Source organism: Camelus ferus, chromosome 9, assembly GCF_009834535.1.
Source record: "Camelus ferus isolate YT-003-E chromosome 9, BCGSAC_Cfer_1.0, whole genome shotgun sequence".
Lineage (NCBI taxonomy): Eukaryota > Metazoa > Chordata > Mammalia > Artiodactyla > Camelidae > Camelus > Camelus ferus.
Window position 1 is genome coordinate 63,584,411 of NC_045704.1, and position 27,434 is coordinate 63,611,844.

Here is a 27,434-nt window from a genome sequence, read left to right on the forward strand (position 1 = left end):
GACTGGTAACTTCAGAGACAGAAGGTTCTCTGTGAAGCTCAAAGTCTCTTCCCACTTCCAAGGTGATATTACAATAATCAAAATGTGTTTTTTGCGCCTTGATTTTCCCTTTGTAAAGTGACAGTGCAAGCATCCGTTCTGATCTTATTGACAAAACACGTTAACTCCTGGGGTTGGAAAACATGACGACGTGAAGTCTAGGCAGGGGCAGAGCACCCACTGGTGACAAAACAGTAGCCCCATGGCTTTTTGACTGTTTCATAAATGGCTTCTACCAATGGCAAATAACAGTTCATTCTCTCTTTATTCCTGGAAGGTTGTGTGCCTATAGGTTTAACATTATGTAGCTTTGAAAATCCTAGGGAAGAAAGAAGTTACTGGCTATCAGTGGCGTGTTGATTCTTTCTTGCCCTGATGTAAAAGGATTAAAATCAACACTTGCCTCACTCATCTGACAAATACTTACTCATTTCTGAGCAAGTAGCAGTTTTCAAGGCTGCCATGGCTTCAGACCGTGCATGAAGAGCACTCCCTAGATTGCATCAGTCCACGTGAGAAGCAAGGATCAGCTCACTGTAAACCAGGCGGGTGCGCGCATCCTATTTCTGTGCAGTCACACACCCTCAAGGGCCAGTAACATAAACACACAACCTTGGGCTGTAAACGGCACTATTCAAAAGCTCAACACACTTGATAAAATAGACGAAATCCTGAAAGGTCAACACACCACTTCCTGGAAAAACAAGATTGCTTTAGATCTCTGCTCTGTGACTCCAGGTTATCTTATTATGACCAAATCCAAAACAGCCCACAGTCGGGCCGTTACCAAATATAGAGTTAACAGTCAGAGACCAGAAACAGGAACTGGAAGATACAAGCCCCTGGAAGCCCTAGGGGACTGCGCTGTGACTGCTATGCAGGAAAGACATTTCCTGCTTTCTGAATTGGGGGGGAAGCCAAGAGAATGATTTCAAGGACTTGAAACCACCTACAGAAAAATCCTTGTGGATTAAGCCAGTCACCAGGAGCAAACTGGCCAGCAGGGTCACGCTGAAGAAGAGCCGGGGACATCTGAGCGTGTCGGTTGGAGTTGATCCTCACTTTTATTTTCGGTACATACTGAACCGCTTCTCTGCTTTAGAACCTTCAGCATCAGCTCCGTCAGCGTCAGACTCTGAACCACGGCAAAGGGCCTTCAGGTGAAAACGCCCCCAGGCAGTTCACCAGAAAGCCGGGCAGGAGAAGTGATAACCTCTAGGTGACTTCAGAGCAGTTCCTTTTGGTAATGTGCCTGAATTCTTGCTTCCACTGCCCTCCCACAATTCCCTGTTCCGTTCCTCCTGGGATTTCTGGTAGATCTTTTTCTTTTGCCAAGTCTGAATTTACAGATGGAGAGTCAGAAACTCTTACTCAGATTAGCTCTTGTTTAAGGTGAAATCCAGAATCGTGATGAAACTGCAGTTAGCACCAATGGGTAGACTTCAAATGAAGACCTCAGCTAAGATGTGTTTCATAAGGTTTCTGCGTACCCACAACATTGCACCAATCTGCTTCAGTCTTTGGGGAATGTTAGACAAAAATCACTCGATGGTGAAATGATCGTAAAGAGCAATCTTCCTCATCTCGGGCTCCGTGCGAGAAACACTGTCTCAAACTCCCCGTCACACACAGTAACAGAAGTTCGGCTTAGTTAGGACCTCCTTGTTACTGTGGTTTTATTCAGACTGATACCTTTTTTCTTCCCTAGAGCTTTATTTCTTGTCATCTATCACCTTGACAATTAAGTGTGCAGTAAATTCCTGGCCACAAGAGTGATGTGTAAGTGCCTTGCACCTCACTCTCGGGCTGAACACAGGGCATGAATCTAAGTGCTTTTCTTAGATCATCTGATGCCACCCAGTGCCACTCAGTGAACGGGGAACAGCTCCTTTTATATCACTGTTCTGGGCTGTGACGACCACGTTGCCTGTTGATTATTTAGTAATACCTCTTTTCACTCAAATAACAAAGCACTGACAGCGTATTGGGTGTTTTTTCTATGTGAAGCAAATGAGATTCACCACCTGCCTTGTCTGTAGGGTTCATTCCTGTGTCCCCAGAATAAAGACAGTAGCGGTCATGTGTGAATGCTCACCAGAGCAGCCACGATCCGTCGTGGATTGTGTGTGCGTTGTAAATCACCAGAATCAGTAAAGGTCTCCATGAAGTGGATTTACCGTGACATGGAGGGGGATCCTCCTGTCCTTCTAGTCAGGGCCCTCCCTTTGGGACCCTCCCCCATCCTCTCACCCTGTCAGGCAAACAGATCCACTGGGTTCCGTTCCAAGTCCCCTCTGTCCCACTTCACCGAGAACGCTGACAACATCTGGATCCTCTCAGCCTCGCAGGGCCCTGGGGTCAGGATCAGGCAAACGCTGGGGCTACATTGTAACTGCAAAGCTAGTAAGTGTCTAGGTTTGGGGTCTGGAGCCTTCTGTTTAATGTAAATAATGAGTCTGTTCCTTCTTCCCCTGTGCTACTGTTTTCCTTTGTAAAACCCTGCACTTTTGTTATGTTTATTTTATAATTGCTATTGTTTTGGAACATCTAGGCTTTGTATAGTTTTTTAAAAATCTAGTCTTATTGTTTTGTATTTACTTTTTAAAATATGAAATACTCCCAACTAGAAAGATACATACCAAGTAAAACATTTAACAAAAAATAAAGTACTGCCCAAAACAGCAACAAAAGCTATCAAGTGTCTAGGAACTGAGCTAATCAAGAATGCACAAGAACTTCATACAAAAACTTCACACATCTAGCAAATGACATGTAAGGCACTATGAATAAATGGAAAGACACGGTCTTTGGATGGCACACACATACAAAGATGTTCGGTCCTCACACATTATTTTGTAAGCTCAAAGCAACATTAAGAAAATTCTAGTTAGAATTTGTTTTGAGAAACTTGGTGAACATAGACCAAAATTTACATGAAGAGTGCTCACTTACGGTGCTGGAGGGGAACAGAATGGTGTAAGGTGATAAAGGGAAAGAAAAAGAGGGAGGAGGAGGAGAGGGTGGCAGGAAGGGAAGGGGCTTTGCAGGAACTGATAATATACTGTGCATCGAGGACATGGGTAATTCAGCCCTCTGCCCCGAGGGTCCCCTCTCCCACCACACAGTCACCTTGACTACGTGAACTGACTTCTTCAGATTTCCTTTATAAAATACAAGTCAGAAGCTCCATCGAATTCGCATCCCTTTTCCAATTGTGAATTTCTAAATCTCTGTGCAAATATTCTAGTTTCTTTCACAAGCAGGAAATTTCTTAACTCTAAATTGCACAAGTGGGTGAATAATTAGCTCTAAGATTTATCATCCCTTTGTTTCAAAAACAACAATCTAGTTGGAAGAATAACCTCTAAGTGTTAGGAACATAATCTTCTCAAGGCCAGGCCTCGTCTACAGGGTTCATTCCCAGAACGAAAGCCGGCAGCACTCGTGTACAGGCTCACCAGAGTTCGCTCTGCAGCATGAAGGGGTGAGTGAGTGAGGAAGAGTGGATGAGACGTCCTTGCCATGTGCTAATACACAGTGAGCATTTAATGGCCTTGGAAAGGGACTGAGACTTCTGAATTACAGAGATACTAGACTTATTTCTGGGTATTTACAGTGTAACTTAAGAGATTGTGACCAGTAGAAGAAAGAGACCAAAAGCCTTTATGTGAGTCCTGGTTGAGGTACATGTAGCCTGAGGTGGGAAGACCGAGGGGACATGAAGACGGACCACAGACACTCGAAGGGCCGCCGTGGGGAACGTGTGAATGACTTCAGCTGATTCCACGTGCCCTGCAACACCAAGTAGAACCAACAGCAGAAGTTCTAGGAAGGAGGATTTTGGCTCAATACAAACCCAAACTTTCAAAAAGTTAAGAACTTTCTGAAAGTGTCATGTTAGGTAGTGAGTTCCCTGTTACTGGAGGTGCCCGTCCAGAGAGTGAATGGCCTGGTGGAGGGGAGGCTGCAGGGGGAGTCCACGTGTCCTGAGAACCATGTGCTTTTGTTCTTTACATAGAATAAATAGTTCCAGGCAGAGGGGCTAGGCAGTGATAAAAATGACAAGGCCCTGCCAAAAACATAAACATATCCATTTAAAATGCAACGTCAGTAGAAAACAAACGATGCTCACCAAAGGGGAAAGGACGGGGAGGGATAAATTAGGGTCTGGGACTCACAGACACATGTTACTATATATAAAATAGGTAAACAACAAGGACCCACTGTACAGCACAGGGAACTATATTCAATTCCTTGTAATAACATATAATGGAAAAGAATATGAAAAGGAAAAATAATACATGTACGTATAGTGTACCTGAATTGCCTTGCTGTACACCTGAAACTAACACTGTGAATCCACTACACTTCAATAATAAAACTAAAAATAAATAAATAAATAAAATCCAATGTCAGATGTAAGGGCTTTGTGAAAAAAGCAGTGTAAGGAGAGGGGGGCAGCGGTCCTGCTTTAAATAGTGTGGTCGGGGAAGTCCTCTCTGAAAAAGTGACACTGGAGCAGAAGTAACGGAACTGCGAGAGGGAGGGGTCCGTGGCTCTCCCGAGGAAGAACATTCCAGGCAAAGGGAACTCAGGAGGCCAGGGTGGCGGGTACAGAGAGGGCAAGGGGAGCGTGGCCTCTTGCAGGTTTTCTTGCTGGAATCCACTTTATAAGGTTTAACATCAGTATTGACCTAAAATGAGCATCACCAAAAATGTCAGGCATCTGAGATTTAAGCTTCAGACTTGTCAGTTAGGACAAAGAATTTAATCCTGCAGTGTCTGCAGCCCGGGACCTTATGAACTACCAAAGCAAGCAGTGTTAACCCTTTGCTGACACAGCCGGCCACAGTGTGTGGAAGAAAACGTTACTGGTATATCTCATTGCCCATTACAGACTTCAGGTGCTCAAAGGCAGGGTTGGTGTCTGATACATCCTGGCACCCACCTCGGCGTCTTAAACATAACACTTGAGAAATGTGTGTTGAGTGAGTGCATCGCTGTGCTTGCGGAGCTCTAAGAACTGTCTCAGTGATGAAAGCAATTACACAAACGTGCAGTTTAAACCTGCACCGTAAACTGGAGGGGAGCTTCGTGTGCGATAATTAACGACAGGTGATAAAAATCAGGTCTCCCTGCAAAAAGTAGCAAATGGTCTTTTCTTAGTAGCACTGGGGATGAAGTGCAGCCTCTGCAGAGCGGGACCGAACGCGGGGAGCACCCTCTGCAGGGTGATTCACGTAAACCCAGGGCCAGGGAAAGGAGCCAGGCCCTTATGTTTGAGCAACAGTCTTGAAAGAAGAAATCCTTTGAGGATGTATTGCACAAATGTGCTAACACTAGATCAACAATTCCTGAGTTGTGTTAGGTGCCCACAAGTGTTGGAAAACTACAGCCAAAATTTGTATAGAAAAAAAATCATGCTCTTACAACAAAGAAACTGAAGAAACTGTAGACATGGCGGCACATCATAGAGAATCATTTCAGTGAGACTAACGGAGTATACTTTACAGAACTGAGAATTCGTCACATTTTGGCCATAGGTGGCTGTTTTATAATAAAGCTGACGGCCGTGGTGAAAACCAGGCTTTTGTTACACGAGTGATTGCCCTTTGCAGTGGGTGCTGTGTGGAGAGGTATCCTGCTGGCGCCGTGCAGTGAGTGTGCGACACTGTGAGTGTTGCCCAGGTTCCACAGCGGTGCTCGCCCTTTGCTCTTGTACCTGTGGGATGGATTCTGTGAGCGGCCCTGAGAGTCTCCGCACCTCGTGCTGTTTTGTGGGAAAATGGTTTCCTCATTCTAAACGACCAGTTTTTAAATGGACTTTTGAGGTCTGGCTTACATTGATTAACTGTTTAGTATACTTCAGTCTTTCAGGCTTTGTTTTTTAATTTACTTAAAATTTAGTGGTTTCTGAGTGGTGGTGGTATTTTCATGGTGTTGGTTTTTGCTGATCTAAGAAGATTATTGTCCTGCACTAGTGAGATTTCTTTTAAAAAATAAAAATGACAAATTCAGAATTGGAAAAGAATTTAGAGGTGACACACTGGACGTTCTCGTCCAATATGGAATCTCTTTTATAGCATCCTTGTTAACACCTAGATTAACACCTAGTTTCTTTCTGAGTATATTTGGTGAAAGGGAGAAATGTCCTGTTTAATGAAGTTTTTGCTGAGAAACTGCAAATACATCAGTGCATATTTGCTGCATGTTGACTCGGTTCCCAGCACTGTGTTCGGTATTATGGGGGATACAAAGTAGTTTAAGGCTCCGTCTCTGCCCCAGAGAAGCTTAGGGAGCATTTGGAGAGACAAACGGCTCATTGGTTCGGCCGTCGCACCAGGGCGTTCAGCTTGTGTGTTTCTGGCACTGCTGTGTTCTGGCAGCACAAAACTTGGTCTTGGCCCTGAAGATGTTTAGACGGTTGCAAAGATGGGCATTTACATGCATCCTTCTAAAACACAAGGTAATTGCTTTGTGTGTGTGTGGGTGGGTGTGCCTGTCTGTTCGTGCTGCAGTGGCTGTGAGAGGGGAAGAGCAGCTAGTGTACCTGGGAAAGCAAGGTTCTTGATATTGTGTGTGGGATGCTTTAAATTGTATTCCTATGGGGGAAAGTGTCGTGGTTGTTACAGAGAGTAAGACTTGTGAGGCAAAGTAAAACGTATTAAACGTCTGCTTGGAGGTGTCTAGCAAACAAGGACTTCCAGCTTTCTAGAGGCAACGGCACTTCCTGTTTCTGAGAATAAGGGAATAAAGGCCTTTGAACGTACACTTGCCTTTTCATCATGTAATAGCAAGTTCAAAGCTTTCGCCTTCCTAAGCAGCAAACTATGCTGCCTGGCAATATTAGGGTCGGCTGTTTTAAAATGGAGCCAGCATCTCCCTGCTCAAGGTCTATTAGTCCTAAGAGCTGGTGAGAATCTTTGCACTGATACCTAAAGCTGAGGCTGTGTCACCTTAAGCTCAAGTATGTTAGCTTATGTTTGGGGATGTTGATGTTGACTTTGTAGATGTGGGTGCTGGATACTGGACTCAGAAGTGCCTACTGCATGCTGAGATGACGTGGTACGGATGTCCCCATCTGGATCTCCTTTGTGCACCTCATTGTACTGCATCTGATTTTATGTTTTTAGAAATTCTGCAATATCAGCCAAAAGTCTTTCGTCTAACAAATAAGCTACGAACTACGTCATCATTTTACCTTGTAAGGAACCTCATCTGCTCACTGGACACACAAAACCTGGGTTGATTTTTATCATTTCAGCTAGGTCAAGTAAATTAAAACAAGTTCAATCTTTCCCCAAAACTTCAAGCAGAAAACATGGGCTCTTCCATGTGATTTGGGGGTAAAAACACATGGCCTTTCTGAGCCAGTTTTATTAAATGAGCAATATTGGCATCATTCCCATTTCCCAGATTTAAAAATGATGATGATAAAGTAGAAATTTGTTATTTTTAGTCTCTTTAACTATAGTGTGTAAATGCCTTCTCTTCTGGGGCATTTCCACGTGTCATAGATGTTGAGGCTCTGGCAAACAGATGGAGAAGGATCTACGATCAAGGACCAGATGCCCAGTGCTTCCCCCACAACTGTCTGCTTCCCTCTCCCAGAGGGCTCCGTGGTAGCCATGCAGACAGGGGACCAGACCAGGCAAAAGAGTGTGTGATGCAGGCTCAGCTCTGGCCCCACGCCTCCCTGTCACCCTCCTGGTGAGCTGGTCCAGAACTCAGAGAAGTCACGGGGACTTCCTTGGCCAAGCGCTGGGGACCTACCCGTGTAACCTGGACCAGAAGGCGGCGCGAGGGGCACAAGGACCCTTCTCACCTCTGTCCTTGCACTGTAATCTCTGCCTGCTCAGAGCAGGCAAAGGGGAGCCCAGGCAAGAGAGAGACGGGGTGGGGAGGGTGGGGAGGGTGGGGAGGGGTGGGGAGGAGGAGACTGACTTTGACTCCCCCTACAGCCAAGAGGAGAGCATCTGTGAGCGGTCCTCCGCAGGTCTTCCTGGGGCATAATCTGCTCCCGAGAGAGGCAGCTCCAGGCCCAGCCTGTCAAGTCAGCTTCAAGGAGGAAGAAGACCTCAAAGCGAGGACTCCCAGGAGAAGCTCTGAGGGAGACTCCACGCAAACTAATGCCAAGCGGAGCCTCTGCCTGACCTCTGAACCTTAACCCCTATGAGCACCAAGGTTCAACACTTCTCCTTTAATGTTACCATCTCTTCAAGCCCTCTTTCTCCGAGACAGAAGTCAGGAGGAACAGAGAAGAGTCTTGAGTTCTGCTCAGAGATCGGCCATCTGGATGAGTCAGAAAAAAGAAAAAAAAATCCGTAACTGAAATCACCTTGTATGGTGAAGATCTGTCTGCCTGGAACGCACAGAACCAAGGTAGCGGTGCTGCTGGCGTCCAGGTGGCTTAACTTCCTAAAAGCATCGCACCTGGAGGAAGTGCTCCCGCCGTCCCACACCCCTGGGGGGCTAAGAGCTGTCCTGACTCCGCACCCCCGCCGGCCTCTGCGGACGCGACAGTGAGGCGCAGCTGCTCTGTCTCGCGCCTGGACCACAGCCGGCAGCTACAGCACTCACTTGCTGAAGACTGTAGCGAATTATTCTCTGATTATTACAGTAAACTTCTAAAATAAACAATCACTTTTTAAAAGATTCTTTTAGTACTTTTCTCTTTGTTTATCTGGACGATTCCCGTGTTAGAATTCTGTATCCTTGTGCTGCTTGCGCACTGGCGTACAGTCCAGAGGACGTTTCTCCTTGGACTCTCCCGATTTCTGTCGTCTTACCCTGCTCACAGATTTATCAGTGCGCTGCAAGGTGTCCAGAGATACGTCAGTTGAGTGTAGAACTGAGATTCCAGTCCCTGGGGGTTGCTTCAGAAAGAGCTTTTTCTTCCTTATTTCAAGAGCATAATTATAAATATTTCAAATTTTTTAAGCAACTAAAGCAAATTGTCTTGGTTGTGAATGATGAACAGAATATCCGTAATGTTTAGCCATAGTTTTTACATATGCACTGAATTTTTTCATGTCGTTTTGACTTTGAAATAGATGCTTCCCACTTAAGTCTTAAACTGCCATGGATGAGATAACTCATTAGTCCACTTGGCTTATGGAAAAATGCCGTAAGCAAAGTGAAAACAGTTTGGAATCTCATCCGTGCCCTCGTTTTTGGAAATTTTTTCTTAACTCCTTTTGTGTCCTGGAGACGCTTTCCTCAAAAGAAAACACAGTGTAGATACAACTAAGATACAGGAGACAAGGAATGAATGCATCCTTGATGGCTGGAAAGTCTCAGGCTAACCAAAGGTCAAAAAAAAATGAACGTTTGTGAATGTGTGTACGGTCATCCTTGCCCTCGGAAAGTCAAGAGACTGCATCTTCACAGCGGTAGGAGAGTCGCCTTTGTTAAGTGGAATGTCAAAGTGCAGGCACAGTCCTGACATGGGTGTGATGGTTCTTCCCTCACTTAGGAATGAAGTGAATGGGTAGAGCCTCTGAATCTGGCGCTTTCTCCGTGTGCCTTCAGTGAGTCAGCCCTTCACTCTGACTTTAGGACTCACTGGGTGAGGTCACTGGCTAATTTGGAGGATGCGTGAATGAGCTGTTTGGTCTCAGAGGAAGGCAGCCAGGAGGCAGGTGTTTCCAGCTGTGCACGGGCAGCTGACTATCCGTGCTGCGCTTTACCTTCCTTCGGGGCGGGGCCGCAGTGTTCATCCACCTCGCGAGTCGTGCGTGCTCCCTGCGTACCAGGCAGGGCCAGCAAGGCGGAACTTGCTGTAGGGAGCTTCCTGGTGTAGGAGGTAAAGTGGCAAGTAAATAGACGGTGTTTCCACAGGGTCAGGAAGTTGCGCCATGTTTCCATAGGTGCTGTGAGAAGACTGCTTCAGTTCTGGTTAGCTGTATGTTTTTGTTCTTCACAGTAACGACTCAGGGAATGAAGCTTTAGCTTCTTAGTGTTTAATTCTTCTAGCAGACCAGTGGCATCTGATGTTCCTCAAGCAGAGAAGTTTCTGATGACGCTTCACTTGGGAAGATCTGCTTTGTGCCTGCTTCCGTGTGCAGACGACTCCTGTAGCAAGCGCGCTGCTGTCGCACCTCACCACCCGGAGAACTCGGTGATCCAAGAACCTAGGCTTTAGTCGCTTGCCCCTCAGGTCCCTTAGATTCTCTTCCTGAGGACGTTGACCCCAGCCCTCGGGGTGCCAGGCTATGATTTTTTTCTTCTCTTTTCCCTGTTGCTGTTGAGGAAATGAGCAACCACTAAAAACAGACTTTTTACTCAGCCCCGTGTTTATTAATAAACACCTCAAAATTCGGCGGTTTTCTTTAGACGGCTCAGTCTCTCTCACCCTCCTCTCTCTGGGTCCAAACTTCCTCTGCACACAGGGTGCTATTTCCTGACCATCGTGTGAGGTTTAAACACCATCGTTAAGGGAGGGCGCCGCGTGCGCGTGTGCGCAGCAGGCAGGAAGTGAGGCCGCGCCCTGCAGCCGTGCTTTCCCGCCTCCCCTGCAGGCAAGCCCCGTTTGTGCTGGTGGGAGTGAGGCGGTGTGTGTGCTCGGGGGCATCTCGTTTTGTGCTCCAGTGGCGACTGCCCCCAAATACACAAGTGCTGGTCTTGGAGAACAGCACACCCTGTGAATAAGGCGTTGCTAAGAGTGGAAGTACCTAACTCTTCCCCATTTAGAACCATCTTCCCTGTCTTTTCAGTTACTTTTCTTTCTCACCAAAGTTTTTTTTTGTACTCAGAATATTTTCAGTAGTTAGCCTTGAAACAAAATCTGCGTGCTTAGCATTAGCTCTGTCACTGATGAGCACACATCGTACGTCCCTCAGGACAGACGCTGTGTCTTCCAGCATCTTGTTTCTGGCAGAACACGATTAATTAAGTTTGCACATGAGCTGATAGCTTAGTGACATGAAAGCTGACTCCCTTCCCCTGCAGCCCCATCTCTTTTCCCAGAAAGAAATAGTGATGGTCCATCTTTTTAATCTTTTCACTTTTTCTTCCCAAATAAAACCTTTTGCCTCTGTCTCTGGAGCCCACAAGGTCCAGACCTTCCCCTTCCCGCAAAGCCTGTCCGAGTCCAGCGTCTTCGAGGCCCAGATGAAGACGTCGCCCCACTCCATGAGCCCTCCCGGCCCACTCAGCGCCTGAACTCCTTCTGTGTCACCACGTCACTCACGTGGTGGGTGTGCAGCCTGTGTGCACTCCTGTGTGACTTTTCTCATGGCTATTTATGTCTCTCCAACAAAACCGTAAGTGCTTTCAGGACTGCAAACATTGGCTACGCCTCCCTGCCTCTCCTATCTGGTTCGCATGAAGTAGACGGTCAGTGAGTGTAGGTTAGTCACGGATAATCTGTCCTTAGTACCTCTGAACAAGCCCTGGGGGGTAGGTCTTTGGGGTCTGCTTCTTACTAGGTCATTCTTAGATCAGCAGAGATAACTCGTTTTGCTCTTACCAGACTGGGGGCAAACCAGGATGGTCAGCTTCAGGGCACAGCCTTTTGCAGTGGTTGTATTTGAATTTGTGCAGCGGGGGGAGGGGAAAGGATAAAGCTAATCACCTGCATGTTGGCCCAGCCGCCACGCTGCGGCTCTAGTCTGCCTGTTTGTGTCACACTCGCCAGAACCAAGCTAAAGCACCAGTCTTCTGAAGGAGCAGGTCACCATCTAAAGAACACACGTCAACACTATCGGAATGAGGCCTGCTGTCCTGTCACATGCAGCTACATTTCTCACTTCTTGCAGTGATAACCTAGCCGTAACTGTGGCGTATTTGTTGAGGTTACAGGAAAACAACTGCTCTCGTATGCAGTGGGGGGGGGGGGGTGCAAGAGAAACGCAGCCTTTCCTCGGCGGGGAGACGGCTTTGGCATTACAGGTGTGCCTTGCTCGGCTTTACCCCGGCGATGCTGATTCTTCATGATGGTAGACTTGAGACTGATTTTTGTATTACAACACATTGTCTCTCTCTTCTGAAAAGATAGTGAAGCAAGAGTTACTCTTGAAAACACTCCCTCTGTTCAACGCGCACAGTCATGATAAAGCATAAAAAGAGATAACAAAACGCATACGTGGGCTCAAAACAAGATAAACACTTGTGTGGAGCCCGAAAGGAATACTGAACGGGGCTGAAGCAGCCGCCGGGCTCTTGTCCAAATGCAGGCAGTAGCAGCCAGGAGCTCAGCGCCTGCCAGGAAAGGAACTGAAAATGCTCCAAGCAAGATAAGAGACTGGAGCCTGGTCACTGTTTGTAGCCAAAAGCACTGACTCCCAAAAGGAAGCTAAAAAGAATGGCGATTAGCCAGTGCTTCAGAGGAAACCGTGCATCTGGGGTGCCTCCCACCCAGGAACTAAGCCGCCTGCCCACGTCCCCCTGACTGGATCTGCGAGGGCCTGACATGGCAGTGGAACATCAGAGCATCGTGCTGAGTCCTGATGGTGGACTGGGGGCCTGGGGGTTGGGTGCAGGAAGCCACAAAAGGGCGCGTGCGAGAAAACAGCCTCCTCAGAATAAGCCTGCCACCCAGAGCATGCGAGGAACACTGGGCTGAGAAAGTGAGCAGCACTGGCAGCTGGGACCCCGATGCACTCAGCTCGAGACGAAACAGACTTTAGAACCAACCATGAAGTTAAAATAAGTGTGCTTATTAGACTGGTCAAAGTGTGAGGACAAAACATAAAAAAGGAGGCAGATCTGATAGAAGAGCAAATGGATATAAAAATTCTCTACGTCGTGGAAATAAGAAAAGGCGCTGAATTTAGAAACGCCGACATGTAGAGAAACAAGACTGCGCTCAGCTGTGGGCGGAGTGATGGGCTAGATGAGGGCTCTGAGTTACCCAGAGCCCAGCACACGGGGAGACGGGGTGACGCAGCACCGCGGCCCGGAGGACCCGCTGCGAGACGGTGACGTACATGCGGTAGGAGGAATGGCAGGAAAAAAATGGAAGAAGTGATGAAGGAATTCTTCAATTATTTTAAGAGATTTTGCTACAATTTTCCAAAACTGAAGCCAGTCAAGTCCTTGACCACTGACATTGAGCAGCGTTAATCTTCATCCATTTAAAATTAAAGTGAAATTGTAGAAGGTCTGGAATTAAAGCTAAAATCTTAAAAGCTGTTGTCGAGAAAGATAGATTGCCTACTGAAGAACAAATGCAAGATGACAGCAGCCTTCTCATCAGCAAGAAAAGGCCAGAAGATGGGATAATGTTTTAAAGTGCCGAAGGGGAATGACTGTCGACACAGAACTGTGCAATTGACTAAACTCTTATTCAAGAATATAAAGCAATATAGACACATTCAGACATGCGCGGTACATGGATTTTCATCCGTAGACCCTTACCAAAAGAACTATTAAGGGATATACTTTAACCAGAAGGAAAAGGAACCCCAGGGAAGATAAAGGGTCTAAAAAAACAGTGAGCACATGATTTAATAAATATGTAAATAATCGCAATCAAATAGATTACGTTTTTAAAATTGTGTGTTTCAAAATTTTATCATTGCAACAGAAGGCAGGATGGGGGAAGAAAAGGCATATATAAAAATTAAAGATACGGAAAGAAATCCAAATGGCAGTAAATATCCAAGTATGAATGAGGTGAACAAAATAAGATGAGATTAAATTCACTTGTAAGAAGAAAGCGATGATTAGTCTGGATTTTTTTTAATCCATAAAACAGGCACCTAAAACATAAAACAAAATCACAGACAAAGGTACAAAATAGAGATTAAAGAATGATATTTAAAAAAGCAGAAAAAAGTCTGGTGGAGCACTGTTAATATTAGGCAGCATTCAGCCCTCCCCTCTTCAAGAACATGCTCTTTATCAACACAAGATACACGTTTGAGTTTTAAAACATACAGAAGTTCTTGTCACTACCACATAGGATCCAAAGACTCCCAGCACCCCAGGGAATTCCCGGGGCTCAGCCTTTGCAGTGAGCCTCTGGCAGCCGCCCATGTGCCTTCTGGACGGGTTTACAGAATGCCACGTAAAACCAGGCAGCATGTAATTTTTTGAGACTGGCACTGATTTTAATTTGAAAAATTGCTTAAATGCACATATCAGCATTGGAGTACATCGTAGTACTACATCGTAGTACATCCGCACTGTGTGATTCTGTGGTCTCCAGAATGAAGTAAGTCCCTGTGTGCCGACGTGTGAGGTCTCCCAGACGCACTGCGAGAGCGAAAGCGCGAGGCACGAGGGCAGCCCGAGCGGTAAGGTGCCGTGTGTCGCTGTGCGCGTCGGCGTGCGCGCGCAGAGGCGCCTGCGGAAGAGCCCGCTCGGGGCTGACCAGCGCCTGCTGCAGGCTGGCGTGGGGGCAGAAAGGGGAAGGGAGATCTCCCCTCTGTGTTAAAAACTAGTCTTTAAAAAAAAAAAGTTTTATAACAACAAAAAATAAAATGCTTAGGCTTAACAATAAATGTCAAAAAAACCTATGTGAGGAAAGCTAGAAAGCAGCCTTAGAGACACAAACTGAGATGTGCACAAGTGGAGACGCCACGGGGAGGAGGAGCCAGCACCGCAAAGCCGTCGGTGCGCCTCAGATTAGCTCATGAGTGTAACGCCATCCCAGTAAAAGTACCACCGAGGTGGTGGTGTTGCTGCTGTTTTCCTGGATCTAGATTATAAAGCAGATTGTAAAGTTCACTGTGAAAGGCAGGCGTGAATTTGAGCACTTACAACACTCATGACTGAGTTGTCTTCCTCTTGTGCTTGACCTTGAGAGTTTGCCGCTCGTGGTGTCACTGGGACTGCTGAGCACGTGGGGCTCCGCGCCCTGCGCCGCCCCATCGGTGACGGTTGTGTCTCCCGCGTGTAGTGGACAAGCTGGCCCTTGTTTGTGTGGCTCTACCTTTGTTATTTCAGACAGTTTCTCTGAAGCTAAGTGGTCTAGTTTGCTCTGGATCTGCTTTGCTTTGTTTTAAACTCAGCGCTTCGGTGTCACTCATGCAAACGTGTTTCCACAGGTCCCTGCTGCTTCCACTGCAGTGCTTTTCTGGAAACTGCCTAAATTACGTAGATCTTATTTGTACATTATGCTAATGAGTGTCATGATTCTAACAAAGGAACGGATAATAAAATAACCCCCATCAAAGGTATATCATACAAAGGTGTAGATGAAGATTAATGATTTAAAATAATGAGAATTACTGTTAAAAGGCCCTAATTTTGCACTGACCATGCAAGGTATTTCAGTATGCTGCGAAAAAGTGTGCACATACTCCACTTAAAAATGCAACTCCTTGCTGGTATAAATTTGACAATTATAGTTTGAAATATTTAATGTCTGTAGATCTGATCAGCATTTCAGGACATAGTTTGGATGGGCTGTTTCCTATTTTAAGGAGGGCTGAATTTTACTTTGTTTCTCTTGAAAACATACCCCCCCACCATAGAAAGTAAAGGCAAGAAATTCAGTTTATTTCATTGACCTAGGAATTTTAAAAGCTGAATTCCTTTTTTTTTCCCCTAAAAACAGCTGTCATCTTAAAATAATTTGCAAATGATAGTTCATCAATCCAAGTTTTAGTAAGCCCATCTCCCTAGTGCCTGCAATGCTCACGTTTCTTTTGCAGAAATATTACCTAGAAAGTATGACAGCCATGGAACGATTTTACATGTATGTGTTTATTCCTCCAGGAACTTTGCTTACAAAGTCTTGAGGAGCATCTTACATATTTTTGTTACCTGGATGTCAGCTGCGCCTTGAGACCTAGAAGGTCTTGGGTCAGTCGCAGCCCGTGGCCTCTCCGAGTGGCCTCCCCGAGCCCCAGCAGACTCATGGGAGAGTGAGGCCTCGTGGCCCCAGCTCCTGCTTCCATGGAAACAGCTGAGCTTAATGGACTTTCAGTGTCTCAGACAAACTCTCCTTGTCTGTACAGTTTTGACCCAAGCATGAAATTTGGTCCCTTTTTGCTGTGATTTCTACAAAATTCATTCATAAAGTGTATGTGTGTATGTGTGTGTGTGTGTGTGTGTGTGTGTGTGTGTGTGTGTGTGTGTGTGTGTGTGTGGCAGATTCTAGCAAAGGTTTGGGGAAGAGTGAAAGGTACTTACAACTCAAAGCGGAAACATGAGTGTGTCCTGCAGCCTCTTCCCGTGTGCCTTGACCCGCTTCCTTTGAGTCTGGCCCCTCTCTGCTCTGCTGACCCCGCCCTTCCCGCCGCGCCCGCCCCTCCCCGGAGATGGTTGGTGGTTCAGCCGGCTTTGTTTGCCCGACTTCACCTGCCCTTTGTCCTCAGTGACTCCTTCTTCAGTGCCCCCTCCTCCTCATTCCCAAGCTAACTTAGATATTTTCCTCAGTGGAGATGATTTCATCCAAGACTTTGCCCCAAACCCACTTTTAGGACAGTAACTTTCTCGCCTTATAATATTTGGATCAGATTCTCTTGTTCATCTTGCTTTTTAAATTCTTGTCTCTACCCCCTACCACCGTTTCTTGCCCCTCTTTCTTGCCCTCCCCCTACACAAACACGCCATGTAACTCTAGTCTCAAAACTTCTTCCTCCAAAGGCAGTCTGAGGGTTGCCCCTGAAGAAGACGGACCTCCTCCACGTGGTGACATGAGAGTGAGTGTGCATGAGCTGGCGGTGACGGTCTGGGCCTCGGAGCCTAAGCCCAGAGCAGGACAGGGGCGGGTTCCCCGCTCTCACCCCCGGCACCCGCTCTCAGTCCGGCACCAGCTGCCTGGAACCATGGCTCCTTTGAAATTTGTTTTGCAGCCTTTCTTTAAGGCGTGTTTTGTACTCTCATCTTTAAATTGGGGGTAAACATAGAAAGAAGTGAGGCATCGGTTTCACAGGGAACTATATTCGATATCTTGTAATAATCTTTAGTGGAAAAGAATATGAAAACAAACCTATGTGTGTAGATGCGTGACTGGGACTTTGTGCTGCACACCAGAAACGGACACGTTGTAACTGACCGCACTTCAGTCAAAAAGAGAAGAAGTGGGGTATAGGGTTAATTAGAGCAGCTTCTCAAAAGAGCAGAAGAGGTGAAACAGAAACTTAAGTTCTTACAGGCTGCTATTTACAAAGATACCACAAAAGTACTCTTTGCCCTTCTCTTTTTTTGAAGGAAGCCTGTCTGCCTTCCTTCTTTCTGCCTTCTTGCTCTTTTTCACTCTACCTTTGAAAACACTGTTGCTTCTCCCCATTTTGCTGCATGTTGCAGTGATCAGAAACACGGTTTCTATTAACCACGGGGGGTAACTTCCTTCCTCTCCTGTGGCTGTTTTGCCGTGTAAGTCGTCACACTCTTTACTGCTAGACTCCGTAGCCTTCCCTCTTCCTTTCCATAGTCCTGGACTGACCACCTGCCGTCACATCCCTTGGGAATTCTGCTCTGAGCGGTGTCTCTGCAGGCATCTTACTGTGATTCGCCCTCCTGGCAGCATAAGCAGCTACTGTTCCTCTGACGAAATTCCAGTATCTTTTCTGCTCTGCGCTCATTTCTGAGTAGTTAACAGCTTCCAGAAGATAGAGTATTCTCTTTACCCTCCAGAGATTTAAATAGGCACATTTTAAAAATTGCATCTCCGTGAAGATTGAAGGAGAAATGTGGCATCAGAAGGCTGCAAGGAACTTCTGGAGATCGTCTCGTGTCGCCCTCCTGCGCTGGGCTGCTCTCCTGAAGCCGTCGCAGCAGAAGCATGGAGAAATGAGGAGACTGTGTAGAGGGGTGGAGATACGCTAGTCTGCGCTGCTGTTTCCTAACTGTGAACTCGGGCAAGGTACTGAGCTTCTCTGAGCCTTCGTCGGGTCCTTCTGTAGAACGGGGAGAAAATGGCCCACCTCTCTAGCATGGCCGATGCTAGTATGCTAGCCAGTCGGGTGCCTTGTGCAGAATACAGAAAGGCATCCCACAGGGTGCAGCTGCAGGGGGAGCACAGCAGGGTTCCAGCCCACACTTGCTCCTTGGCTGGGCTCCCTGGTGCAGGTGTAACCTGAGACCCTCTGCAGCAGCCAAGCCCCAGAGGTTCATCTTCCCCCCTGAGGAGCAAGCCTGGGGAAGGGCTGGGCGCAGGGGGTGGGCAGTCATGGGGCCACCTGGGTGCTTGGCAGGGATTTAGCACCGTCAGAAGGTGCTGATCTTGCTTTCACACCAAGGCCTCTCTATTTTCATCACACCATTAACCATGTCGTATTAGGGCCCTAGCTCTAAGGTGTCACTCCTGGAGAAGACGCTCAGGGAAGCATTCCTTCCCATGCTGGTCTCTAGCGCCTACCTTCTGTCTACTTCACAGATTACTGAAGCATTAAATGAGAACATGAGTGGGACAGTGTCTAAAACATGACCCCAAGTACTGAATTTCTCGTTTTCCCTCTTTGGTGTTTCTTCAGGGCAGTCTGACACTTGTGTAGCCTTTCTCCCACTGTGTTCTATTCCAGGGGTTTCCAAGGCAGAGTGTTTGGCCCCCAAGAAATGAGAAGGATGCCCCACTGAGAGATGAGATTAAAGTGAAAACTTTCATTTATGTTTATTTTCAACTTAAGGAAGAGAAGAATTAAGCTTTCTAGTATCTGACACATGGATTGGCAATACTTTGTGGATATAATTACAAGTAGACATACCCATGCCCACAAATGTGGATGTGTTTACCGTTTTTGCTGATACAGGTAAGTGATAAGAGTGTTTGAAGACGCTCTCAGCTATTCTCACACCGCTGTAGCCACCAAGCCCTCTGAATGCAATCACGTTTGGTGTTCTTTTGATTTACATAGCAAGCACTGCCCCTGCTTTACCTTCCAGGGTGGAGCTTTTATAAATCTTTACAGGCGAAACTTTGTCTGTTCCCCTGACCTCATGCTTTCACTGTTATCGTCACAGGATGCGGGGAGAGATGAGCTTTTCACCTAAACACATGTAATTTACATAAGGTAATTTGTTGCTTAGGATAAAGTCAAATTGAGATCTTTTTGTTTATCCTAGAAATTGGGTAAAGTAAAATAAGGATGTGGGTTCTGGATCCAGGTGGCCTTGGCTAGATGACATTAAACAAGGTGCTTAACTTTTCTGTGCCTTGGTCTCCTTATCTGTGAAACTGGAATAAGGACAAGGTGACAGTTAAAACAATGCCATGGCATTGCTGGAACAGGGCTGCATCTTACGCACAACAGGAAGTTTGTCGCTGTCCCCACTGTAGTCGCATCCCCAACTCCATCCCTAGGAAGGGCATGGCGCACACCCAGACCCCTGCAGCTCTGAGCTGGAAGGGCTGGTGTCAGTTCTGGGTTCATGCATGTTCTCAGCAAGTGTGTGCAGCTGGTCTCCAACGTGTCGGACACTCTGCGAAGTGCTGTGTGCTCCTCTGCATTGTCAAACCTTGTACCTCTCTCTGGGGGCTTGGGGTCACGTTCCCATGCCGTAGCAGGCGACGTGGTGGCGGATTCAGCTTCTACTTCCGGAATCTACATAAAGGGCTCTGCCGTTGCAAAATCACCAAACACTGTGGGTTTTAGCCATTTGACATTTTAAGGTACAGACAGATGCCCCCTGCATTACTAATTCCAGTTTATCGCTGTCAGCTTCTTGGTTATTATTCCTCCTCTGAGCTGTTTGTTCATTGTTCAGATAATTCCACTTAGGTGGTTTTCTTCCTGGGGAGACTCCTACAGGTTGATTCAAGGTGTGTCTCTCCTCGTCCCACCTCTTCCTCAGAAGGGGTGCCTCCTTCATGCCCAAACTGCACTCGTGTGAGGCTGCTGGGCGTTCCTAGGGCTTAATATTCTTCTCAAAAAATTGAAGCATTGGTAAAGAGATAGAAGTTAATGTAGTATTTTGTGGGAAAAGCAACAAGTTTAGATAATTATTTTACTATTGGACATGTCTGTATTCTTTCATTTCCCTGTGAAGAAATAGTTTTCACAAAAGCTGAGTAAATTCCCATTATATTACAGCCTGTCACGTTCACCTATGCCTGTCCAGGAGATGGGCAGAGAGAAAAGCGGAGATGATAAACACAGGCGTTTCTCCCAGATCCCCTCTTTGCAGCGCTCTTACTTCCCACACACGAGCTAATACGACCTCAGGAGCCACCCAGCGCGAGAGCACGGCTGGCAGAGGAGGTGCTTCCCTGCCCAGAAGCTGGTTCTCCCAGGCACCCTCGTGAGAGAAGAAATGCAAATTTTCAAAAATACGTGAATGTCCTTTCAATATTAATTTTGTTGTGAGTTGTTCTATGTCCTAACAGAACTGTTGTGTTTTGTGTCACGACTGAGACACGATGAACAGAGACGTGTGTCTCGTCTCCCCAGCGCGTGGGCTGGGAAGCGGACTCTTGGTGCTGGGGCTGAGCGCGGTGCCCTCCAGGCCAAGGAAATGGACGTTTGTTAGCTGTTATTCCTGCTCTCTTCATGCTAATGACATTATGAAAGCTCTCTGAGTAATACAATTTGAAAAAATGATTTCTGTGTTTCAGGTCATGCAAGACAAGATAATCTGCCTTCCAAAAAGAGTTCAGCCTTCTCAGAACCACTCTTCTGTTTCAAATGTCTCTCAAGCCGTGGCCAGTACCATCCCACTGCCTCCACCGAAACCGTCTCCTACTAACCCGGTCACAGTGGAAATGAAAGGCCTGAAGACAGACCTGGACCTTCAGCAGTACAGCTTCATTAACCAGATGTGCTACGAGCGAGCCCTCCACTGGTATGCCAAGTACTTCCCTTACCTCGTCCTCATCCACACACTGGTCTTCATGCTCTGCAGCAACTTTTGGTTCAAATTCCCTGGCTCCAGCTCCAAAATCGAGCACTTCATCTCCATCCTGGGGAAGTGTTTTGACTCTCCCTGGACCACGCGGGCTTTATCTGAAGTGTCCGGGGAGGACTCCGAAGAAAAGGACAACAGGAAGAACAACATGAGCAGGTCCAACACCACCCAGTCCGGCCCGGAAGGCAGCCTGGTCACCTCCCAGTCCCTGAAGTCCATTCCTGAGAAGTTTGTGGTCGACAAGTCCACGGCGGGGGCTCTCGATAAGAAGGAGGGTGAGCAAGCCAAGGCCTTATTTGAGAAGGTGAAGAAGTTCAGGCTGCATGTGGAAGAAGGTGACATACTCTACGCAATGTATGTTCGCCAGATGGTACTTAAGGTTATAAAATTCCTAATCATCGTTGCATATAACAGTGCCCTGGTCTCCAAAGTCCAGTTCACAGTGGACTGTGATGTTGACATTCAAGACATGACCGGATACAAAAACTTCTCTTGCAACCACACCATGGCCCACCTGTTCTCGAAGCTCTCCTTCTGCTACCTGTGCTTCGTAAGCATCTATGGACTGACGTGCCTGTATACCTTGTACTGGCTGTTCTACCGTTCTCTGAGGGAGTACTCGTTTGAGTACGTCCGGCAGGAGACTGGAATCGACGACATTCCAGATGTGAAAAATGACTTTGCTTTTATGCTTCATATGATAGATCAGTATGACCCTCTGTATTCCAAGAGATTTGCAGTGTTCCTGTCTGAAGTGAGCGAAAACAAACTGAAGCAGCTGAACTTGAATAACGAGTGGACTCCTGATAAACTGAGGCAGAAGCTGCAGACGAACGCCCATAACCGCCTGGAACTGCCTCTCATCATGCTCTCTGGCCTTCCAGACACTGTTTTTGAAATCACAGAGTTGCAGTCTCTGAAACTTGAAATCATTAAGAACGTAATGATACCAGCCACCATTGCTCAGCTCGACAACCTCCAGGAGCTCTCTCTGCACCAGTGCTCGGTCAAGATCCACAGCGCGGCACTCTCCTTCCTGAAGGAAAACCTCAAGGTCTTGAGCGTCAAGTTTGATGATATGCGGGAGCTGCCCCCCTGGATGTACGGACTCCGGAACCTGGAGGAGCTCTACCTGGTTGGCTCGCTAAGTCATGATATTTCCAGAAACGTTACCCTTGAGTCTCTGCGGGATCTCAAAAGCCTTAAAATTCTCTCCATCAAAAGCAACGTTTCCAAAATCCCGCAGGCAGTGGTGGATGTTTCCAGCCACCTCCAGAAGATGTGCATTCACAATGACGGCACCAAGCTGGTGATGCTCAACAATCTGAAGAAGATGACCAACCTGACCGAGCTGGAGCTGGTCCACTGCGACCTGGAGCGCATTCCTCACGCCGTGTTCAGCCTGCTCAGCCTCCAGGAGTTGGACCTCAAGGAAAATAATCTGAAATCTATAGAAGAGATTGTTAGCTTCCAGCACTTGCGAAAGCTGACCGTGCTCAAGCTGTGGCACAACAGCATCGCCTACATCCCAGAGCACATAAAGAAGCTCACCAGCCTGGAGCGCCTGTCCTTCAGCCACAACAAGATAGAGGTGCTGCCTTCCCACCTCTTCCTGTGCAACAAAATCCGATACCTGGACTTGTCCTACAACGACATTCGATTTATCCCACCTGAAATCGGAGTTCTGCAAAGTTTACAGTATTTCTCCATCACTTGTAACAAAGTGGAGAGCCTGCCAGATGAACTCTACTTCTGTAAGAAACTGAAAACTCTGAAGATTGGGAAAAACAGCCTATCAGTACTTTCCCCGAAAATTGGAAATTTACAATTTCTTTCCTACTTAGATGTTAAAGGCAATCACTTTGAAATCCTCCCTCCTGAACTGGGCGACTGCCGGGCTCTGAAGCGAGCTGGCTTAGTTGTAGAAGACGCTCTGTTTGAAACCCTGCCTTCTGATGTCCGGGAGCAGATGAAAACAGAGTAACTTATTTTTGTTTAAAGTTGGGCTGAAACACGCTTCTACCAAATACAGTGTAAATAATTAGGTAATCTTAATGCCTTTCCTACTTTTTTTCTTTTTCACACAAAACAAAATGTGCACAAAGAATGAGTAAGGAGTATGTATTTTTTAATAAAAATTTAATTGTATTTTTTCAAAATTAATATTTTAAAGTTTTATTTGTCCTGGAACCTAATGTATCTATTATTGTTTTCTACTGACAAAAACATGGTTCCATCTGTTTTTTGTTTTGTTTTGTTTTGTTTTGTTTTTGTTTGGTTTGTTTTGGGGGTTTTTTTTTTTGTTGTTTTGTTTTGTTTTGTTTTACCCCAGTTCATTCTTGTGAAAGGGAGGGAATTTTAGTTGCATGCTTTCTGGTGTTTCTTAAATAGATGAAGATATTTTGCCAAGGTCGTATTTAGCTTGTTTACATCTCTACAAGGTTCTTATTGTTGGTTTTCATTGTATGTGAACCAAGGAATCTGTGCTAGTTATTTTAATACCAGCTGCCTTCTCCATCGGCCAAGTCCTTCATGCTACAGAAAACTCTTCTCTGGAGTGTAAATTCACATAAGTGCATTGCCATAGACGCTTCACATTTTCTTCTTACCTCCAACAGAACCCTAAGTTATATTCTTTCATATACCTGACAGGCAAGAATTTTTGTGAGTAAAGACAATAATCTTCCAAGGTCAAATGCTTGAACTGGTCATTTATAATTTAAATGATTTAATTTTTACCAACATCTTTAAATGATATTTTAAAAATGAAATACAGAGATTCCTCCCCTTTAATACCAACATTGCTATGCAGTACTGGTGAGCAACCTTAGAGAAGCTAGATTTATTTTAATTAAAATAGGTAATTAAATTTAAAAATCATAGAATTAGAAGCCTGTTTTTTTTTTAGTAATTTAATCATCTTTGATATCTTGATATGTGAATACATCTGATGGAAAAAAAAAAATGCACTACTGAAGCACTCTGTTACAGAGCTGATGCACTCCAGCCAGGCGGACCGACCCTCTGGGCAGTGCAGCTGTGGGGAGCTGTTCAAATTCTGCCTGTTACACGAAACGATCCATGTATGTGTATATATGTTAACCAGTCTCCCTCAAGCCTGCCCTTCCTGCGAATGCTAGTGTTCCAAGCACAGGAACTGCTCTCTTTGGCATCAAATAAGCATATCTCATCTGAAATGATTTTGTTACTTTTTTTTCCAAGTGTGAATAACTTGCTAAGCAAACATCATTAGAAACAGTCTTTGCCTGGTGTCAGCAGAGCTTTCATTTATCTGTGGACTGAAAAATCCAACATAGTATGGGTTTGGGGCAAAATTTTTCACTGACTGCTAAACTGTATAGAATGGGAACATGAAAACACTATTTGTGCTCTCAACCTGGGACAGGTCCCACCTAAATGGGAACTTTGTTTCATTCTCCAGCTTTGCACTGAGTGTTTCTGAAACCCTGGTCTGAGCTAAGGGACTTCTGCGACTTAATGAAAGGCAGTAGGAAGATGGTTTGGGGTTTAAAAATGCTGCTTCTAAAATTTACTCCTTGACCCTGGTGACTTTGCTTAATGCTACTTTGAGTCATTCACGGAACACAGCTATAGGAACTACTCAACAGATACATGTACCTCAGCTGTGTTTTAAATATTATGATACATCATGGAGTAAAGGATTTGGGGAAGAGATGCTTTTCATTTATTTAATAATTGAATCATGTAGACCAAGGTGCTTTGCTGTTTCTGCTCTGTGTTCAAGTGTTAGAATGGTGATTTTATAAAGCTGGTTTCTTTCCACCTGGAATTGAAACAATATGTTTAGAATAGTGACATGGTTATATTTCTTGTAGGATAAAATATTCAATTCTAGAATGTTGTTAGGATCCTGATTATAAACAATGTGTTGTGTTTAGAACCTGTTTTAAGCAAACAAAATACTCTACAAGATTGTGCGTGGCTGGGCACGACAAGGCTGCATACCCCCCTGTTGAAAGGTGAGCTTTGATAACTACTGGTGAAACACTGGGTGCACTGTTTTTCTGGTGAAAATTTATAGTTATTTTCTATATCACCCTTTAAAGGGGATCTGTTCAGGTTAAAAATCATATTTATGCTGAAGTCTCTATCTGGTGTTAACTCATAATCTCACATGGGTTCCTAACTGAAGTAAATCGCTAATAATTAGTCTTTATGACAGTTTGCTCGAAATGCCAAAAGAATTTGATTTGCTTTCTTAATGATTTCACAGGCTCTAACCTAAGTTCTAAATAACATCCAGTCAATCAGTATAAGTTCTATGACTTTATGTTTTAACTAGGAAAAAAAAATGCATAGATGTTTCTATTAGATTTTATAAAAATTCAAAGTGCTCAAACTTCATCTTGAGTCTAAATTTTCTGACTCTGGCCCTTTTTAATATTGTCTATTTTTGTTCACATTATTAAGTAAAAAAGCATTTAATTACTATTTAGCTTTTAAATGGGAAACTCAGGTAAATGAACTGCTGACTTTTCTGAAGTCCTTCAGTGAATCAACTCAGTGTTCAAAGGGGTATTTACCTAATCCCTTTCGTATTTTACAAGTGCTCTTGCTAAAAAGGAACAACTAGCTCTATTTCTCCAGCTTCTGCAGACTTCATGAGAAGCTGCTCGTGTGCATATAAAGGCATCCATCATATGCACCGTTAAACCCTGTAGCTGCTGGACACTGACACCCAGGATGAGTGTGCTTTTGGGTCAGTGTTAATGGTTAAGTGTAGAACAGACAACTATTTGGTGATGATCTGGCTGAAATAGAGTGTCTAAGTATATCCCAATGGAACTCGCCCGAGAAGAGCACACCTCAGGAAGCCAGCTATGGGGTGGCTTTTCATTTTGTTTTGTTCTTGACACAGCACTTTTAATGGAAGAGTTCTTGGTGCAGTAAACCCTGACCCTTGCACTGGTAAAGTCTCTGATTGCTCCCCGCCTTTCCCCTGCCTTCGGTGCCCCAGGCGCTGCTGCGATGAGTTCTGATGGTTCACGTGGCTTCCTGGGCAGCAGGCACTGCTCCTCCAGGAAGACTCGGGCACGAAGCTTGCTGTGAGGGTTTTGCTCATTTAGAGATGCCTCCTTATCTGCCTCTCTGGCCATCTTTGTAGAGAGGGGTCTAAGCAACCTGGAGTCTCCCTTTTGTTACTCGGGATGAGGAAAGTACATGTTTTTGCAATATGCTATCTCATGATTTCTGGTATTAAGAAAAAGAAGAAAAAATCTTTGTATCTCTAGTCACCACTTCCCCCAGGAGGAGCTTTGCTGTCGTTTATGTTCCTAATTCTAAGGAAAGTCCATTTTCTAAGTAGTTTATTTTACTCTAAATTTCATACCAAATACCTGATCAGTAGTGATGATGTATTTAAACAGCGAGCAGTCATGATCCATCTTAATGAAAACTGTCAGCAGTACTTAGTAGTGAATAGATAAGATAAATTTCAAAACAACTTCTATTTGCGATTAGAGACTAAATTAAGATTCAGTTTACATTCTCCTTTAAATCCTGAATGTGGTGATTCTGTTCAAGCAGTCCTCATTTTGGGGAGGGTCTCAATAACTCAGGGTTTTAGTGAGGGGAATGCCTCAGGGTCAGTGAGTTTGTCTCATCTTTTCTTGTCTATTGAGACACATTGTAAGAAAACTTGGGCAGTCTTGACCAGACCAGTCGTGGCTTTTCAGACTTAGGCTCAGTGACATGCTTCTAATACGGTTTCATGCCAGCCTTCCAAACTCGGTATCCACTCTGACTCCATCTTCCCAGAGCCTTTCACTGATAAAGGTAACATCCTTCAGTTCATTTTGGGGAGAGGGAAGAGGGTCTCCTCCTGCCCCCAAGGAATTTTTTCTAATCAAAAGATCTTAAAAGGGGGAATATAACTTTAAACAACTTAATTTCTCAGCCATGTTAAATACCAGTTCCTGTGCATGATTTTGAATGTGGTATAAATTTGCTCTCTGCTGAATGCCGTTCCCTCTCCCACCTGACTGATGAGTATCTTCACTGGGTTGACACTCAATGCCTTATGTGCTCACCTGGTTTTCCTTTTGCTGCTGTTTTCTCCACTGTATGTACTCAGATTGTGTCAAATGCGGGCAGAACCTCTACAACTGTCAAGAAAATGCTTGAAAGTTTGGTATGTCATAGTGTAAATTTATGACTGATGTCTTAATGTTATTTGGCTAAGTAGCCCATAGGACAGAAAATAACCTAAATAAAGTCATTTTTGTAATTTAAGGTTGAGGTTTGTCCCTTGCGTATTCATCTGTGGAAATCATGTTTCTCTCTTGCGTTTCTCTTGTATTTTTGCATGTGCTGTTACTGAGGAGCCCTGTACTCTGCAGGAAATAGGTTGCATGCATTTTTTCACTTTATAACTAGCTGTTTCTGCAATTGTGACTAATTATTTCCTTCCTTGATTCTCTGTACTGCATCTACCTAAGGTGCCCCTGGAGTTTCATTCGGGTAATTAGTGCCTTACTGTGTAATCTGGAGCACAATTTCCGTGCATTTGCCAGATCAGATTGTACAACTGCTGTCCAGCTGAGCTTTTGGTAAATACATTTATGGTAATGATTGTGGCTACTTAAATGAGTCAGAATGGTTCTGTACAGACAGAA

At 45.4% G+C, this 27,434-nt stretch overlaps 1 protein-coding gene across 5 annotated transcripts in view; it reads left to right on the forward strand.

The window, feature by feature from the left end:
* LRRC8C (leucine rich repeat containing 8 VRAC subunit C) overlaps window positions 1-27,055 on the forward strand; it is a 68,581-nt gene extending 41,526 nt beyond the window's left edge. For 3 of the 5 annotated variants that reach the window (XM_032487036.1, XM_032487037.1, XM_032487038.1), the window contains one exon: window positions 20,489-27,055. In XM_032487036.1, coding sequence (XP_032342927.1) covers window positions 20,489-22,762 — 2,274 coding nt within the window. In that variant the 3' untranslated portion in view covers window positions 22,763-27,055. Of the gene's footprint in view, window positions 1-16,097; window positions 17,802-18,305; window positions 18,687-20,488 lie in introns of those variants that run through there. The other 2 variants (XM_032487040.1, XM_032487039.1) reach the window with 2 other exon arrangements.
* Window positions 27,056-27,434: the final 379 nt, after the last annotated feature.